Here is a 17,970-nt window from a genome sequence, read left to right as displayed (position 1 = left end):
TCTAACAGAGCAAGCTGCACAGCTACTTGTCCAGGCCCTTGTCATTTCTAGACTGGACTACTGCAATGCTCTTCTGGCTGGACTTCCATCGAAAACCTCTACAAATGATTCAGAATGCAGCAGCACGGCTGGTATTCAATGAGCCCAAGAGAACCCATGTTACACCTCTCTTTATCTCCTTACATTGGCTACCGATTGCAGCTCGCATCAAGTTCAAGGCACTGATGCTTGCATATAGAACAACCACAGACTCGGCACCGGTCTACTTCCACTCACTATTACAAATCTACACACCCTCTAGAAGTCTGAGATCTGCTAGCGAGCGACGCCTCGTGGTACCATCTCAAAGAGGCTCGAAATCACTCTCCAGAACTTTCTCGTTCTCTGTTCCTGGCTGGTGGAACGATCTTCCCGTACATATCCGGAATGCTGGATCTCTGTCAATCTTTAAGAAACTGCTAAAAACTCACATCTTTCAGCAATACCTGACCTCATCATAAAAAAAAAAAAAAAAAAATACTCTCACTGTCTCTGTCTCTCTTCTCATCCCCCTTGTTTATTCCTTCCCTTCTGGCATGTACTAATTTGAACACTCCCTGTGACTGGGTGTTATAAGCACTTACTCTGTCTGTTTGTCTCTCAAAAAAATTAATCGCTGTTGTACTCTCAATTGTAAGTCGCTTTGGATAAAAGCGTCTGCAAAATGACTAAATGTAAATGTAAATGTAGATAAAATTATGTATAAGGTCAGGGCCTCTGAATTCCGTTCTTCAGAAAAAGGGGGACCCTTACACAACAAAACACTGCCACGAGGGGCAACAAAAAAAAAAATGAAACAGCTTAGTGTCCTTGACTGACTGAAATATCCCACCGCTGCCACCATATGTGAGGGACCGAGAAGTCAAGCACAAGGATTCCTTATTTAAAGGTGATTAAAATTCACCAGTTCTGCATAAATCTGTTCTAATAAGTGTTCTCCGGAGGGGATTTCCTGAAGATGCCAATTGGCTGGAAGGTCTTGGGAAGCCAATGATTGGTCTGATTGAAATTTTGAGTCTGAGATTTAGAGACACAGTGGGCAAAACCTAACTTACACAAACTCACATGAAAAGAACAGAAACTAAATTAAAGAAATATCAGTACTGAGACTAAACAGGCTTTCTTCTCATCATTTTTTCCTCAGTGATTAAAAGGTCTCATAAAAAATATCAGAATATTAGGAATATATAATGGGGGATCGAAGCTTGTGAGTTCTATCATGGATTTTCATGTGATGGTCCTGCTGTGCATCTCTTTGACCATTATCTTGGTTATTTGCTCAATGAGTTGGAATTATCAAAGTGTTCTTTTGTGTTAATGTTTCAAGTTGTCCTGTGACAGATCTGCATGCCACAGACGTTATCTGGTGCTAGGGTTTAATTTTTATGACATCCTGTTGTCCTAGGCCTCTTTGTGAAATTGGGCTCCTCATGTTTCAAAGTTCCGATTGAATCTTAAATTCATTGAGATGTCAACATCCCAAAGTCAGGCCTGAGACCTCCTCAATGATTCCAGTGTTACAGCATTGGTATTTGAGTTAGGTATGTCCTAATCTAAACTCTAAAGGGTGGAGCACTGGGTTCCTTTAATTGTTGTCTCTCTACTATTTAAGCCCCACCTCTGGTACTACGAATTTGTTTCCTTTTTTTAACAATAACCAGTGAGTAATTTCAAGGATGCAGATGCTCAGCCATGGAAACCCATTTCATTAAGCTCTCTGCACACTGTTCTTGAACTAATCTGAAGGCCAATCTGAAGTTTGGCGGTCTGTAGCGATTGACTCTGCAGAAAGTTGCCGACCTCTTCGCACTGTGCACCTCAGCATCAGCTGACCCCACTCCGTCAGTTTACTTGGCCTACCACTTCGTGGCTGAGTTGATGTCAATCCCAAATGTTTCCACGTTATTATAATACAACTGACACTTGACTGTGGATATTTAGGACCAAGGAAATTTCACGTTGTTGCACAGGTCGAATCCTATCACAATTTCATGCTTGAATTTACTGAGCTCTTGAGAGCGACCCATTCTTTCACAAATGTTTGTAAATACAGTCTGCATTCCTAGGTTCTTGATTTTATATCTTTGCGTCTCACTAAAAATCACTAATATTTATTCATCTTTTGGGTTTCCAATTATAGTACTGATCTTATACATAAATTTATCTGACTCCAATCCTTCGTGATTTTAGTTATATTTACTTAAATGTAACTGCTGATCCCTCTAGTTGTGATTAGGAGTTAGGAGTCTAGGTCGCTTAGAGACCTTGTTTGGCCAGAACAGACTCACGACACATCTGGGCTAGTCCAGGTCTTAGTCAGAGGCTACCCCGTAGATCGCTTACCTTAATGCAGCCATCTCCTCGATAGACTTAAAAAGAGTAATTTTTTATGCGTTCCCTAAGTAATAGCATGCTAAGCCAGTTTGGTGGCCAGAAGTCAAGATCTCAAAACGGCTCCATTCATCGATCATTGATCTGACTCACCCTAGCACGCCAACAATGCGAAAAACCTCAGAAGTCACTAACCTACTAGAAAAGTTATTTCAGACAATATTATAAGTTAACCAAGATTAACATTTATTTTGCCAGGCAAGAACAGTTTCCAAATTAGTATAATTGATAAACATTTGCACAACTTATCAGCAGTACAAAAATAACACAAAACAAATTAAAACAAACTTAAAAGCTCAGTATACCTGGTCTTTAAAAAGTACATAGTGTAGTGCATGAGAACATACACCACACTACGGGCCGATCTGGCTACAGAATCGCGCCTTGTGTTTTGTCACTTTCCTTATATACTCAGTCCAGACAAAGGGATACCAAATGTAGTTGTATAAACCTTTTGGTGTTTAGGTTCCCGTGCTCCAGTGTCACACCTGGCTGGAACACGTTCAGAGACCCAAAAGGAGGACACACCTCCTTCTCAACAGAACACAGTTCTATCAAGTTCTTAATCTTCTCCATAATATAAGTGATTACGGTGAAATTGAGACCAATTTACCAATTGCCCTGAGACCTTTCAAATGAGACCAAACATGAGAGTGAAAAACAATAGGCTCATAAGCCACATGACATATAATGCCTTATTCTTAATGAACTTTAAGCCAAGTCTTTTGGGCAGAAGAAGGGGAAGCAGGAAGAGCAGAGGTGAAGAGGGTGTCATAAACACAACAGGGGGGGTGGGGTGTTTACTCTCTTTTTGAAGTCCTTTTGTTCCTTTGGATATCCCTTCTCAGATCAGTCTTATTGCATTTACAGGTTTTGACTCACCTCCTTACACTATCAAAATGAAGTGCTACAAGATATTTAGCAGAAATTCTAATACTTTAAAGACTGCTAGTTGACAGTAGCAAAGTTGTTAGTAAAATGTCTAAAGTGGACTACCGAAATAGTGTTACCAACAACCAAACATAAACATTAAAGCCTGATAAAAAATTATTTTAGATTTTACATCTGATTTTTTTTTTATTTACTTGTTACCTGTATTAGAGAATTTGGTTTGATAAGATTTGAATTTTATCATTTATTATCTGTGAGTTTTGTGATCACTACACCACAAATTAACAGTTTCTTGTCACTAAAATAAACAGTAAATCTGATCCATATTCTATTTTAATTTTGGATAAAGTTTGTCCAAGTATACAATTACAATTATATACAACAATTATTTACATACAGTAAAACAGATTTGATTCCACTGATTTATGAAGATTAAAAACTCATCTCTACCGAACAATCTCTGTTTGAACATGCATGTTATAACTAATTCAACAGCAAGCAAACATACCCTATACAACCTCAAGCAGTTTAAGCACCCAAAACACTTGCTTTCCATGTTGACCAACAAAATTACACACTCTTGATAAGAGGTGGTCCAAAAGGAAGGCCACTATTCTTTTTGTGGCTTCATCTACAGTACTCCCTCTAATTTCTGCCACAGTTTCCAAACAGAAAAAAAAGATTATCAATATTGGAGACAAAACGCACACAAAATCACCTGACTAAATGCAATTAAATTTCCACCTGTATCAAGCAGCTATAGTTTAATCGATGATGCACTGCTGTTTTGAGTTCAAGTCTATTACTCTTGATTCCTCTGAGTTTCTTATGCAGATACCTCTGAAATAAATGTTTTATACTTGTACTCCATTTGTGTCACTTGTGCAACAAAAACTTTCTGCCTCTCTAGCAAAAATGCTACAGTGTGAAAATGTTTTAGGCCGGGTCACTGAGTATGACCTAATCAGGACAAATTTGTCAAAATAGCTTTCAGAAGGCATTTGTAGCTCAGTCTCAATGGTGGGAGTGTGGGCATGGACAAGTAGTTATCAGTGACTGGTTACCAGTTACCAGTGATTATCTGAGTAGTTAATATAAACATAAGTACATAAAATTACTTTTTGTCCTACCAATGCCATCAGGGTAAAGGCCATAATTGGAAATTTCTAAAATAGATAGTTCCACCCAAAATTATATTTCCCTGTTAATATACTCACTCGTTGTCAATTCAAGATGTTAGTGACTATTATTTTTAAGTGGGGAGGAAAAAAATTATATTCATGGCTTCTGGCAATATATTGAAGTTTTATGAATCAATAATAATATGATGCGTGATGTTTTATTTCTTGCAGAGCCCTATTTATATGATGTCAATTTCTCATCAGAAGCCAAGCTAAATATATTCTTTACTGTTCTACTGTTATTGCATATCTTGAATGGCCTGAGGGTGAGTAAATTAACTATCACTATCACTTTAACATAAATTGACAACATAAAAAATAAAGTTATGGGAAGGTGATGTTCGTATTTCAAGAGATGTCCATTTTGGCACCACCTGCTTTTTGAAAGCAACACCCCCACAACTTTCATCATAAATTAGTGAGTAAAGGTGAGTTGGTCAGAAAAGAAAGATGTGTATCATTCTAATCATCTGCATATATCTGTCCCTTATCTTTATCTCTGCAGCTTCTGTCCTCAGACCCAGTACTTGTCAGCTCCAGGGACTCTTCAGACTGAATGGGATCTACCAGGATGGAGATGTTATACTTGGAGGCCTGTTTGAGGTTCACTTATTCACAGTGTTCCCAGAGCTGAGCTTCAGAACTGAACCAGATCCACCATACTGTGAAAAGTAAGTGGGGTGAGATTTCATTTCTTTGTTTAATTATTTTTTTTTGTAAATTCAGAAAATTGTTACCCTTTTAAAACATCCTAATTTATTTAAATTATTTGTTGACAGCTGTAAAAACCCCATTTGCAATGCAATAATGCCTACTGTCTTGTAGATATCATTGCTCTTGTGTCACGTAATAAAAATATTTTTCTTCTCTATCTTGTCTTTCCTTAGATTTAACATGGAAGGTTTCCGGCAGGCACAGACCATGGCTTTTGCAATAGATGAGATCAATAAGAATCCAAACCTGCTGCCTAACATCACTCTTGGTTACCATCTTTATGACAACTGTGTGATGCTAGGAATGGCATTCCGGGCTGCTATATCTCTGGCTACTGGAACAGAGGAGTACTTCACTGACCTCAGTTGCACTGGCCCTCCTCCAGTGATTGGGATTGTGGGAGATCCAAGTTCAACCCCATCCATTGCAATTTCCAGTGTTCTTGGGCTGTTTCATGTACCTATGGTAAGACAAAAAAAAAAGAAAAGAAAAAAAGATACACAAAGTATTTTACATCAGTTCAGTTAATGTGTTTTTTTTTTTTTTTTAGGCATATGTTCTTTTGCATCTCATGCCTTTTTTTCTCTCTTTTTTTAATGATTAGATAAGTCACTACGCAACCTGCTCCTGTTTGAGTGACAAAACAAAGTACCCCTCTTTCTTCAGAACTATCCCCAGTGATGCCTTCCAGGTGCGGGCTATGATTCAGATCTTGAGGCATTTTGGATGGACCTGGGTTGGTCTTCTCTACAGTGATGATGACTATGGAATCTATGCTTCTTTGTCCTTCAAGCAAGAAATGCAATTGTTTGGAGGTTGTGTTGCTTTTTCTGAAATTCTGCCCAGTAATAGCAACCCTAAAAATATTAAACATATAATGGAAATTATTAAGTTCTCTACAGCTAGAGTGGTGGTTGTTATTTCCACTTCATCCTATGTGCTGCCTTTGATGGATGAGGTGGTTTTGCAAAACTTGACAGGCAGACAGTGGATTGCCAGTGAAGCTTGGGCCACTGCACCTGTATTTCAAACTCCACGTTTCCTACCCTTCTTGAGAGGAACACTGGGCATCGCCATCAGGCATGGGGAGATACTGGGACTTAAAGAGTTTCTGTTAAATCTCCATCCTAGCAATGATCCTAAAAACAATATGTTAAGAATCTTCTGGGAGAATATGTTTGTATGCAGTTTTGAAACAGAGGTAGATGGAGAACAAATAAAAAAGGTATGTACCGGACAGGAGGATTTGAGTGCCACAGACACACCATACACTGATGTTTCAAGGTTGAGAGCAGCTTATAATGTGTATAAAGCAGTTTATGCACTGGCACATGCACTTCATGATCTGATGCAGTGTGAGGAGGGGAGAGGACCATTCAGTAGGAACAGCTGTGCTAACATTATCAGCCTAAAGCCCTGGCAGGTAAGACCCACAGGTACAGTGTAGATTCTCTCCAAGCATATAGAAAATCTGAATATGGAAAGCAAAATATGCATTCTATAATTACAGATAAACATAAATTTGATCCAGTTTATCAAATGTGAATCACAGTATAACATTTTCCATGTACATCTGTACAGCTTGTCCACTACCTAAAGCATGTAAACTTCACCACCGGCTTTGGGGATCAAGTGTCATTTGATAAGAATGGAGATGCTCTGGCCATCTATGATGTGTTGAACTGGCAGCCGAGCTCTGATGGAACAGTAAAGTTCCAGTCAGTTGGTGTAGTAAATGAAGGTCCAACAACAGGGATGGTGCTTACATTGGATGAGGATGCAATATACTGGAACTTTGAGCCAAAAAAAGTAACATTGCATACTAATATAGTCCTTTTCCACATATATAAGTTCTAAAATATTAAAGCTATCAGAAGACAAATGACGATAAATTCATTGAAAGGCTAGCTTCATTATGTAATTATTAAAGAAAAGTGACTGATAACAGCGTCTCTTTCAGCCCCCACTATCTGTGTGCAGTGAGAGCTGCTCCCCAGGAACCAGACGTGCCACAAAGAAGGGCCTTCCTGTCTGCTGTTTTGACTGCTTGCCATGTGCAGATGGAGAGATTTCTAATTCAACAGGTGAGATGATTATTGTTGGAAGAATATAAATATAATTTGATAATAATTTTCTCTTAAATTCTACTCACAGATGCTATTGTGTGCACGATGTGTCCAGATGAGTTCTGGACCAATCCAGAAAAGAATCAGTGTGTCCCAAAAATAGTTGAATTTTTGTCCTATCAGGATCCTCTGGGCATCTCTCTGACCACTGCTTCCTTGATTGGCACCTGCTTCTGTGTTCTTGTGATGATTGTCTTCACTCTTCACCATAACACTCCTATAGTACGAGCCAACAATTCAGAGCTCAGCTTCCTGCTGCTGTTGTCACTTAAACTATGTTTCCTGTGTGTGCTGCTGTTCATTGGACGACCACAGTTATGGACATGTCGGTTAAGACATGCGGTGTTTGGTATAAGCTTTGTCCTGTGTGTCTCCAGCATTCTGGTCAAGACTATAGTTGTAATAGCTGTGTTCAAGTCATCTCGACCAGAGGGTAAAGGAGCAATGAAATGGTTTGGAGCAGCTCAACAAAGATGCACAGTTCTGGTCCTAACAGCACTTCAAGTTTTGATATGTGCAGTCTGGCTGTCAACTGCCTCTCCAACACCACATAAAAACAATCAGTATATCCGCTCTAAAACAGTATATGAATGTTCTATTGGCTCAGTTGCTGGTTTTTCTATGCTGCTGGGATACATTGGCCTGTTGGCAGCAGTAAGCTTCCTGTTAGCCTTTCTAGTCAGAAACCTTCCAGATAATTTTAATGAAGCAAAGTTCATAACTTTTAGCATGTTAATCTTTTGCACTGTGTGGATCACCTTTGTTCCAGCATACGTGAGTTCTCCAGGAAAATATGCAGTGGCTGTAGAGATTTTTGCCATTCTAGCTTCTAGTTTTGGATTATTGGTGGCTATATTTTTCCCAAAGTGCTACATTATCCTTTTTCACCCAGAGAGAAACACAAAAAAAGCCATAATGGGACGATAAATAGTAAATAAATAGATGTACATCACTTTGGTGTGAAATTGTTAATTCATTATTGTTTTGGGTTTTACTTCTGTTGACAAATATGCCCCTCTCCCTCTTTTTAGATTTATTTCCCAATAATAACAATTATAATAATAATAATAATAATATACAGCACATGGTTTCATGGCTTCTTCAAACCTAATTACAACAGCAATCTTCTGTGAGCCATGCTATATTACTGTAGCAAAACTATGTGTTAGTGCATTTATACATGTGAAAATGTGATTATATGTGATCGTCATATGTGATTAAATATTAACAAACTGTAAATATTAGCAAAAGAGTATCAGTGTCACAGTATGGTTTGCGAGAGAGAGCACTCAACGAGGAAAAATCTATTTAAACCGTTTTAATCTTCTACGAACAAAATAAACAATATATTTACAGGCTGGTAGGAAGGCAGGCCGACAATTAAACTGAAAACTGAAAACTTAAATACACACAGGAATTGACTAACAAGACACAGCTGACGACAAATTAGACAATTAAAAGAAAGTAGGTTACACTGAACACATGGCACAGGATGAAACAACAACAAAAGAGTCCACGTATGACAATCAGCAATTATAAATCAAAGAAGAAATTTCTTATATATCTTATATAGATTTTTTTTTTAAATATTTACCTAAGTGGCAAGGATCACAAACTATGGAGTGTTCAACCAGCGAATGTGTGAAAATATGTGTTTCTTGCATTTTTAAATTTTATAGTTTTCATCAAGAGGTAAAACATATATATATATATATATATATATATATATATATATATATATATATATATATATATATATATATATATATATATATATAATACATAAAATATGAGCCTTTGTAAACATAGTGTTTCATTCGTAAATATCTTGTTTATTGAAACAAGATATTTACAGTTGCAAGACTTCGTTCAGCAGCTGTGCAGGGTTGCCAGTTTTTCATAAAACCCACCCAAAACAAGCCCCAACAAAAAAAATATTTATATTTATAAATACATATTTATATTGGCGGGATTCCCCTGATAAATTTGCATTCCAGGCTTAAATATCAGGTTATTGAAGTTGCTTCAACCCACCTATAAAGGCTATGCAGACTTGGCAACACAGCTGCTATGGAACTTCAGTTCATTCAGTTGAGCTAGAGGGCGTGGAGTTATAAGGTTTACTGACAGTTTGAGCAGATCCAACAAGATTTAATCACAAGAACTTTTTAATATGTTTCATTGGCTATATTTGTAAAACAGACAGAGACTTGAAGGGTTATTAATAGCATTGATTTATAGAAGATAAAAAAATAAAAAATTAAAAAAACACCATCACCAAAAAAGGGCACTTCAGGGTGTAAGGGGAAAAAGGGCATGTGCGTAGTAGACAGACCCAGCCCTAGCTTTTCTTTGTCCGGTCCAATCTTTAAGATGCTATGCTCCTTGACAACCGGTAGATGGCTGGGGTATATATCTAGCGACCTAAGAGAATCCCGTATGTGTGCTTCAGCGGTATAGTCTTAGAACCTGCATTCCCTGGTAGTTATAATTACCTCAAAATTTTCATATGTACCTGAGGGTTGAACATATCTGGGGCACAGGAGGCTCCCAAGGGAAGCTGAAAGAGGCAGCATCCATGGCGTATTGGTGACTTGGAGTGACTGACTGAAAGGGAACATTTATAGTTTGTTCCCTGAAGGAAGGGAATAGAGATATCATGTCCCATCTCCATAGTGCTCTGAGGTAATCTCTCTCTCTCTCTCACACACTCACACACACACACACACACACACACACACGCACTCATTACTTAGCTATCGTCTACATTAATGTGCTATTAATAGATTAAGTCTCGATTACTAGGTCTAAAATTATGTTTTCAAATTAACAATGGAGGCATTGGATGAGATGCGGAAGAAATAATTCTAATCACAGTAGCGTCTGTGCAATGACTTGAGGTGTGGCAACCATAGTGTAAGGAGCGAAATCAAAAACCTGCCATGCAATAAAACTAATCTGAAAAGGGATATCCAAAGGAACAAAGGGACTTCAAAAAGAGAGCAAACAACACCCTCTCTCCCTGCTGTTTTACAACACCATCTTCTCCTTTATTAAATATTATTAAACATTAAGGAGTTACTCAAGGTGGTGACTTATGCAGTATGATCAGATTAAAGCTTATTGGCAATGGTTTCTCCCCTTCTTTGGTGACCTCCAATGATAAGAAAATTTGTTTATGGAATGAACCATATTTGTCTTGTGTTTTTGTGCCCTCATCTTTTAATTAAGTATTGTGGATTCAAGGGCACATGGTTTTATAATGATAGATGGCTAGTCGGCTCTCTGTCCTCTGGGGGAGCATCATCACTTGAAAAGTCAACACTCCTTTCCAAGCCATGTATCTACACTCATAAGTAGAGTGTTTCATGCAGTAGATCATGTTGGTGCTGCCATGCGAGACTCTGCAGGAATATCAGACTGACAATAATTGAGATCTGAGTGCAGGGAGGCAAACTGGCTCAAATAAGCTTTAAATGTTCTCCCCTAAGTGTTCTGGTGTTGGCTGTTAGCCACCTAGTCCAAACACAGAACAACCTGGTACTTTGAAGCAGATTTATGTCTATGTCTACACATTAGCCAGTGGTAATAAGTCAGAGCAGCTTTTCATATGCTATGGCTGCCATGGGACAAACAGTGTCACATTGGGTGAGTCATACTATTTCCCTAACCTACACGGAGTGTGGTCAAGCTTCGCCTCTAAGAGTTAGGGCCCATTCAAACAGGGAAGTTGCATCTTCAAGAGGTGTCCTCTTGCAGCAAGTATGTGATGCGGCAGGCTGGGCCTCTCCGCACACATTTGTCATATTATATAGTTGGATGTCCATGTTTCTCTGGGCTCTCATATCCTTGGGTCAACTATTTCCTCATCATTTGTTTCTTTGTGTTTAGCTCTGGTTTTAACAAAATTATGTAACATTTTGGAGCAAATATGCAAAACAGTAAACCAAAACTTGAAGCTAAAATTGCAAATATCTGCACAGCTACAGTAAATTTTCCAGGAGAACTGACATAAGCTGGGATAAATGTAAGCCAGACAGCACAGAATATGAGCATACTGAATGTGATGAACTTGGCTTCATTGAAGTTATCAGGGAGCTTACGAGCAAAAAAAGCTAAAACAAAACACAAGATTGACAGCAGGCCAGTATAACCTAGAACAGCCCAGAAACCTACAGCTGATCCTAAGTTACATTCTAGGATGATCTTTTCTCTGTAATAGCTAAAATTCATATACGGGAAAGGAGGGGATATTGTTAACCAAAGCACACAGATAATCACTTGTACTATTGTTAAGGAAACAACACTGAGTCTCTGTTGAAGAGGCCCAAACCATTTCATGACACTGTTACCTGGAAGTGTGGCCTTGAAAGCCATTAACACAACTATTGTTTTCCCGAGAACACAGGAGATACAGAGAACAAAAGTGATCCCAAATGCTGTGTGACGCAACATACAGGACCACTCAGTGGGTCGACCAATGAAAGTAAGAGAACAGAGAAAACACAGAGTGAGTGAGAAGAGAAGCAGGAAGCTCAGCTCTGAGTTGTTTGCTCTTACAATAGATGTTTCTTTATGAAAATAAAACAGAAAAGATACCATTGCTGTTAATAACACCCCAATGAATGAGAAAACACAAAGCACAATTCCCATGATTTCTGAATATGAAAGGAATTCAACCACTTTTAATACACATCTGTCTTTGCTTTCATTCGACCAGTACTCCGAATCACAAGGAAAGCAGTCACTAGAATCTGTGAAGAATTTTTTTTTTTTTTTCAGTATAGAAGAAGTAAACATTAGTGAAAGGGGGTTCGCTCAAGTGACAAAGAATATTAAATTTCACATAATTTAACGAGAGTTAAACAGCATATGTTATTTTACCTGTCTCATTACTGATTTCTCCTTCTGCACATGGAATACAGTCATAACAGCAGACAGGTCGACCTTTTTGAACAGCCTTCCTAGTGCCGGGGGGGCAACTCTCACTGCACACAGACACAGGCAACTATGATAAAAAATAATATTTATTATTATTATTTGTCACATAAAACCATACATAGTAATTCACAGTAATGCTTGAATTAAATTTTAAAAAATGCTTCAAATTGCTTCATTGACTTTTTTACTTCAGTCACTATCCCTTTCATGATTCAAGTAGTTATTTGACATGCCCTAATAACATTTTATATAATACACTGATGTACCTGTCTACTTCCCTCTGTCCATAGTATGTGTTCCAGATCAACCTGAAGACGTTGTGAAGGTAGTGAGCTGTCATAGAGCCCCACTTGCTCAAATTGCATACTTCCATCCTCAGCATTTTGCCAGTTTACAAGGTCATATCTTGCCACTGGATCACCACTTTCATCAAAGAAGATTTCTTCACCTGTTTTAACAGTGAATCTCACGTCCCTCATATACTTCAACACCTAAGAAGAAACACCATGAACATTATTCATATTTTAATTAGATTCAGTGAACTGAGTATTCATCACTTACCATTTGTGGTGTGGGCCATTCTCCTTTGCTGCTGTTGGCTGAGGATCTGAAGTCTTTTAATACATTATGTAATGTATATGCAACAGCATACACTGCAGTATATACCTTATTTACTATCCGTAGCTCTGATACATCAGTGTATTCATTTTGCAGCTCTTCCAGTTTCTCTGAACCAGTACAGCCATCACTGCCAGTGTTCCTGAAAGAGCACTGAAACGCTGTTTCCCAAAATTCTTTTAAAAGTTCATTGTTTGGTTCTTGATCAGGGTGAACATTCACTAGGAATTCTCGCAAGTCCACGAGTTTGGCATTTGCTATAGCAAAACCCACAGCTCCAGAAAGGAAACTGTATTCCTTTGTTTCTGCAAGAGTTCGAGAAGTGAGCCAGGATTCACTGCCAACCCATTGTATCCCCGTTATGTTGTGTTGTGAAATTACTTTCAGCAGGGGAAAAAAATCACCTAGAGCAATAAAAGCCACCACAACCCTGGCTGTGCCCTTTTTTATCACTTCCAGTGTTTTCAGAAACTGTTCTTGTGGATCGCTGCTTAATATGGCTTCTGAGTATTCAATACAAACACCCTCTTGTTTCGCAGCCTCCTCAAATGCTGCAATTCCATTATTACCATAGTCATTGCGACTCCTGACCGTCCCAACCCAGGTCCAGCCAAAGTGCTTGACAAGCTGAGCCAGAGCTCTGCTTTGGTAATAATCACTGGATATTGTTCTGAAAAAGGATGGATACCTTTTTCTGTTACTCAGACATGCGCATGTAGCAAAATGACTGATCTGCAATATAAAGAAGCAATATATAATGTGTTAACCACATAATTTTATTTGTTTTCTTTCCCCAGAGTTTTTCCAACTACATTTCAGTTGTTATTCCACTAAATAAGCATTATCCTAAAATTCAGTACATTGCTTTAAGAAGAAAATACTTAAAGCATATGTTCCAGTGGTCCATTATACTCTGATTAAAATAAACAGCAGATAAATAAGTTCTTACAACAGGTAAGTTGAATGGACCAACTACAGAAGCCAAGCCAATGGTGGGTGAAGATGTTGACTCTCCAACAATGGCATGCACAGCTGGTGGTCTAGAGCAGGACGTTTCACTCAAAGTGGCTTCATAACCATTCATCAGAGCAATGCCTGATATAATTGTTTGAGCGATAGAGCGACATGAGTCATATATCTTATAGCCCAAATAAATATCAGGTAGCAACTTTTTGCTGTTATTAATCTCCTCAATGGCAAAAATCAGCGTCTGAGCAAATTTAAACTCACGGAGGCTTAAGCTGTGGAAAGAAAAAAGAAAGAAAGAAAGAAAGAAAGAAAGAAAGAAAGAAAATGGAAGAAAGAAAGAAACACCATCAACTGTATTATATTATGAAAATAATCAACAGAGATCTATATTTAGGACCTTTTTTTTCATTATCATTATCATCTTACTCACCTGGCACATGTTATTGGCTCTGGCTTAGAAGTATAATTATGCATCTTTTGGAGAGCATTTCTATGGATTGAGAAAATTGCTCCGATGTTGATGTCTCTTTCTGCAATAAGTGAAGGTAAGGCAGGCTGACCAAGCAGGCTGCACATTTGTGATGAAGCTGGCACAAAGTTGCCATGTACAGTAAGCAGCAATAGCTGAAGTACCACAGTCCTCCTTGCCATGTATACATGTGGGGCTGGATCCTCTGAGGCAAAACAGTGCTGACATTTATCATATCGCCTTTTGTCATGTCATGTCCTTTGAGGCTATTAAGTCCTTAACTTTATTTTGCTCATTGCACTCATATTAGTTATGAAAGAAGAGATCTTTAGTGGGTAACAATAGAATACTGTTCTGTCAATTAATGACACAGGAACAAATGACTAATGCACTTCTATTAACTTTTGTTCCTGGAAAACTCATACTGTATACAGTATAATCATTAATTTGAATTTAAAATAATGTATAATTAATTCTGAAATTAAGATCATGATAATCCACAAGTAATAGCTCAAGAATGATAAAGTCCTTCTAAAAAAGCAAGTACTAAGTGAAAAGCATCATAATCTGTAATACATCTCTCTAATACTGGCTTTTGATATACTGTGCGTATACTGTGTGTGAGCGTGTGTGTGTGTGTGTGTGTGTGTATTTGGATAGTAATGACTCAAGTGTTACGTACCATTTGAATAATTAATCCAATACTTTAAAAACTTACAATACCTTAATTACCTGAATTAAATCATTGCTAAGGAGTTATCATGAGCTTCACTTATAATGCAATACATCAAATAATTAATAATAATAATAATTAATAATTTGGTAATACTTGATTATTTACTAGTTGGTTACCATAACCTTCACATTAAAATAAATTTTACATAATGCATTATTCCTATTAATGAACCTGCACACAGTATTTCTTAGTAGCTCTTAGGGTGGTATGAAAAAATAACTGTTACTGACTAGCTAATATTGAAGTATCATAATCAAATTAGATACTAGTGGTTACTATAATGCTAATTTTTGGTTAATCTTATGTTCTTGTGTAGTTATACATTATTGATGGAAATGTACACACACACACACACACACACACACACACACACACACACACACACACACACACACAGACACACTATAATCTATTTTACTACACTATATTCATTATCTGCGTTTAAAATTGAACTGTAAATTAAGTGCTGGTCGTCTGGCCAGAGGAAAACTGGGCCCCAACTGAACCTGGTTTCTCCGAAGGTTTTGGTTCCTTGCAGCTGTCGCCTCTGGCTTGCTTAGTTGGGGACACTTCATTTCTAGCGATTATATGATTACACAGACTACCACTATATTACATAGACTATCACTCTATTCTCCTATTTGTTTCTGTTCAGATTGACACTGTATTGTTAAAAGCGCTATATAAATAAAAGTGATTGATTAATTTAAATTATTTTTTAAATTGTTACCATTTAGTGGTCTAATGAGGATGAAGCTGGAACCTATTTTTATTTGTACTTATTACTTCATTGTCTTTTATGAATAAATTTTTTTGGCCTCATACACAAATCTGACTTGGATGTACTCTAGTGTATGTGATTACAATTTCTATAATAGAAAATGACATTTGGAATTTTGACATTTTATGGAAAGAAGTAAACAATGGAGTTACATTTTGTTCCAATGTGTGGTTAATTAATTTTTTAATAAAAATATAATACAGTTATATGTTTTAATGAAGCTATTTTTCTCCATGTACTCTAAATAAGGAACTAAAGATTCCAGTAGCTAAAGCAAAAGTCCACACAAGTCCATTGGTTCACACAGTTAATTCAAATGTAGATTTAATCAGAAAGGAAACACCATTGAGTGTTGTTTAGAGATACACAACGGTTCTGTGTTCTGGAAATAGGTTATATTTCCAATGGCAAAATTAAGCAAAAACAATGCTTAAATGTTAGAACCACAACCATCACAATGGAAATTATCCATAACAGTTATGCTAAATTCCATAACATGAATATCAAATACAAAAAATATCAAACATACAATAATATACTTAATATACAAAATATGGTGTTATTTTTCTCAAAAAGGTATTTATGAAGGTCATAATCTTGCATAGAATGCTATGGAAATGGCTCAGTAACTGAAGGTGAAATGTTAATGTAGTCCAAGTCCTCCAAAGCCACAAAGTCATTAAGAGAGTGGGGGCACAAGTATCATCAGGTGGTTTTCATAAATCATGCACAATGATGCAAAAAAATGTAAAAATCTGAATACTAACTTAAGTAACAGCCTTTTGGTGTCAGGGATTGGCCGTAGCCTGTTGTGTTTGTCTTGTGTTTTGTTGTCCTGAAGCACATGGCCTTTGTTTTGACAGCTTGCCATGTGCTTTGCTGTTAACTCCTCCCCTCTTGTTAACCCTAATTGTTTCACACTCCTGCACCCCATTTCTGTTCATTACCCTCCCTACTTAATCTCCTTGTGTTTTCTGTCCTTTGTCAGTCCGTCGTTTGATATTTGTTCATCCTGACTCTGAATACCAATTTGATAGTTTGACCAGTTTTTGTTTGTCCAGTCTTAGTCCTGTTTTCAGTCCAGTTAGTACCATTTTTGTCTTGTTGATGTTTTATTTGTTAGTTTTTTTTGTTTTCCCCCTTTCTGGCTCCATCTCTCTAGCTCACCTTCTACCCGGCTCAGTACTCTCCTCTCACAGACTACCTTTGGGTGCCAGTACCCGTCTTGGTCCTCTAGCGGGTGGATGTTGAACGTGGCTACTGCGTGAGGCTCCCCAGTTACCGCCTCGAACGGCCACCTTATTCCCGCCCCACCGGTTGGGTCCGGTTCACCCTTCGTCTCATCTACTGTGTCGGTTGATGAGCCATCCTCCACCTCGTCTGCAGCTGGGATTGAGGCTGGAGTCGACTGCCAGTGGTTTTACCATCTTATTGGACAATTACTCAAGAACCTTTGTTTGTCAAATAAACTCTTTTTTTTCTTCTGCAATTGGGTCTGCTCGTCTGTCCTGACAGTACGGACTGACCAACATGGACCCAGCGGAAGAAGACTACATCCGTACCGCTCCTGCCCACCAGGGGGTTATGATTGATTCCCTCACCTCTCAAGTGGCTAATTTAAGCGACTGGGTTCGAGATCTTCAGCAGGAGATACCAGTCTCATCCCACATTCCTTCCAACCCTGAGCCACATGCCAAAAACCCACCTCCTTATGACGGGGACCCGAACTCTTGCCAAGCCTTTCTGTCCCAATGTTCTTTGGTGTTTGCACTTCAGCCATGTCGTTACGTCTCTGAACTAACTAAGGTGGCTTACGTCATCACTCTTCTCACCGGCAAGGCTCGAGCGTGGAGGACAGCCGTGTGGGATGCTCAGTCACAGATATGCTCCAGTTTTGTTAAATTCAGCACTGAGATGAAGAGGTTGTTTGACCGTTCCGTCAGGGGAGATGAGGTGGCTGCTAAGCTTGTTCGACTCTGCCAGAAGAGTCAAACCGTCACCGACTACCTCATTAAGTTCAAGACACTGTCCGCCGAGTGCAAGTGGGATGAGGGTGCCCTGCGTGCCTTGTTTCGGGAGGGGTTGGATCCTCAGATCCAGGATGAGATTGCGGC

At 38.3% G+C, this 17,970-nt stretch overlaps 2 protein-coding genes across 2 annotated transcripts; one reads left to right on the top strand and one right to left on the bottom strand.

The window, feature by feature from the left end:
- Positions 1 to 4,952: 4,952 nt before the first annotated feature.
- Positions 4,953 to 8,269, top strand: LOC122322896 (extracellular calcium-sensing receptor-like). Its single transcript, XM_043216495.1, has 6 exons — positions 4,953 to 5,173; positions 5,390 to 5,681; positions 5,821 to 6,639; positions 6,798 to 7,025; positions 7,177 to 7,300; positions 7,371 to 8,269. Exons 1-6 carry the CDS (start codon positions 4,953 to 4,955, stop codon positions 8,267 to 8,269), a joined length of 2,583 nt encoding a protein of 860 aa, XP_043072430.1.
- A 2,931-nt stretch (positions 8,270 to 11,200) lies between these two features.
- On the bottom strand, positions 11,201 to 14,521 carry LOC122322930 (extracellular calcium-sensing receptor-like). Its single transcript, XM_043216540.1, has 6 exons — positions 14,301 to 14,521; positions 13,851 to 14,142; positions 12,845 to 13,633; positions 12,550 to 12,774; positions 12,227 to 12,350; positions 11,201 to 12,096 (listed from the first exon to the last, which is right to left on the bottom strand). Exons 1-6 carry the CDS (start codon positions 14,519 to 14,521, stop codon positions 11,201 to 11,203), a joined length of 2,547 nt encoding a protein of 848 aa, XP_043072475.1.
- Positions 14,522 to 17,970: the final 3,449 nt, after the last annotated feature.

This window comes from Puntigrus tetrazona, chromosome 18 (assembly GCF_018831695.1).
Source record: "Puntigrus tetrazona isolate hp1 chromosome 18, ASM1883169v1, whole genome shotgun sequence".
In the NCBI taxonomy this organism is placed as follows: Eukaryota; Metazoa; Chordata; class Actinopteri; order Cypriniformes; family Cyprinidae; genus Puntigrus; species Puntigrus tetrazona.
The sequence above is the reverse complement of the archived record's forward strand: the minus strand, read 5'-3'. Positions and strand labels throughout refer to the sequence as shown.

Coding starts and splice junctions, on each gene's coding strand:
- LOC122322896 (XM_043216495.1), top strand. CDS start 4,953: ATGTGTATCATTCTAATCATCTGCATATATCTGTCCCTTATCTTTATC. Junction 5,174..5,389: donor GATCCACCATACTGTGAAAA/GTAAGTGGGGTG, acceptor GTCTTTCCTTAG/ATTTAACATGGAAGGTTTCC. Junction 7,301..7,370: donor AGAGATTTCTAATTCAACAG/GTGAGATGATTA, acceptor TTCTACTCACAG/ATGCTATTGTGTGCACGATG.
- LOC122322930 (XM_043216540.1), bottom strand. CDS start 14,521: ATGGCAAGGAGGACTGTGGTACTTCAGCTATTGCTGCTTACTGTACAT. Junction 13,634..13,850: donor GTCCATTCAACTTACCTGTT/GTAAGAACTTAT, acceptor TTTATATTGCAG/ATCAGTCATTTTGCTACATG. Junction 12,097..12,226: donor AGAAATCAGTAATGAGACAG/GTAAAATAACAT, acceptor AATTCTTCACAG/ATTCTAGTGACTGCTTTCCT.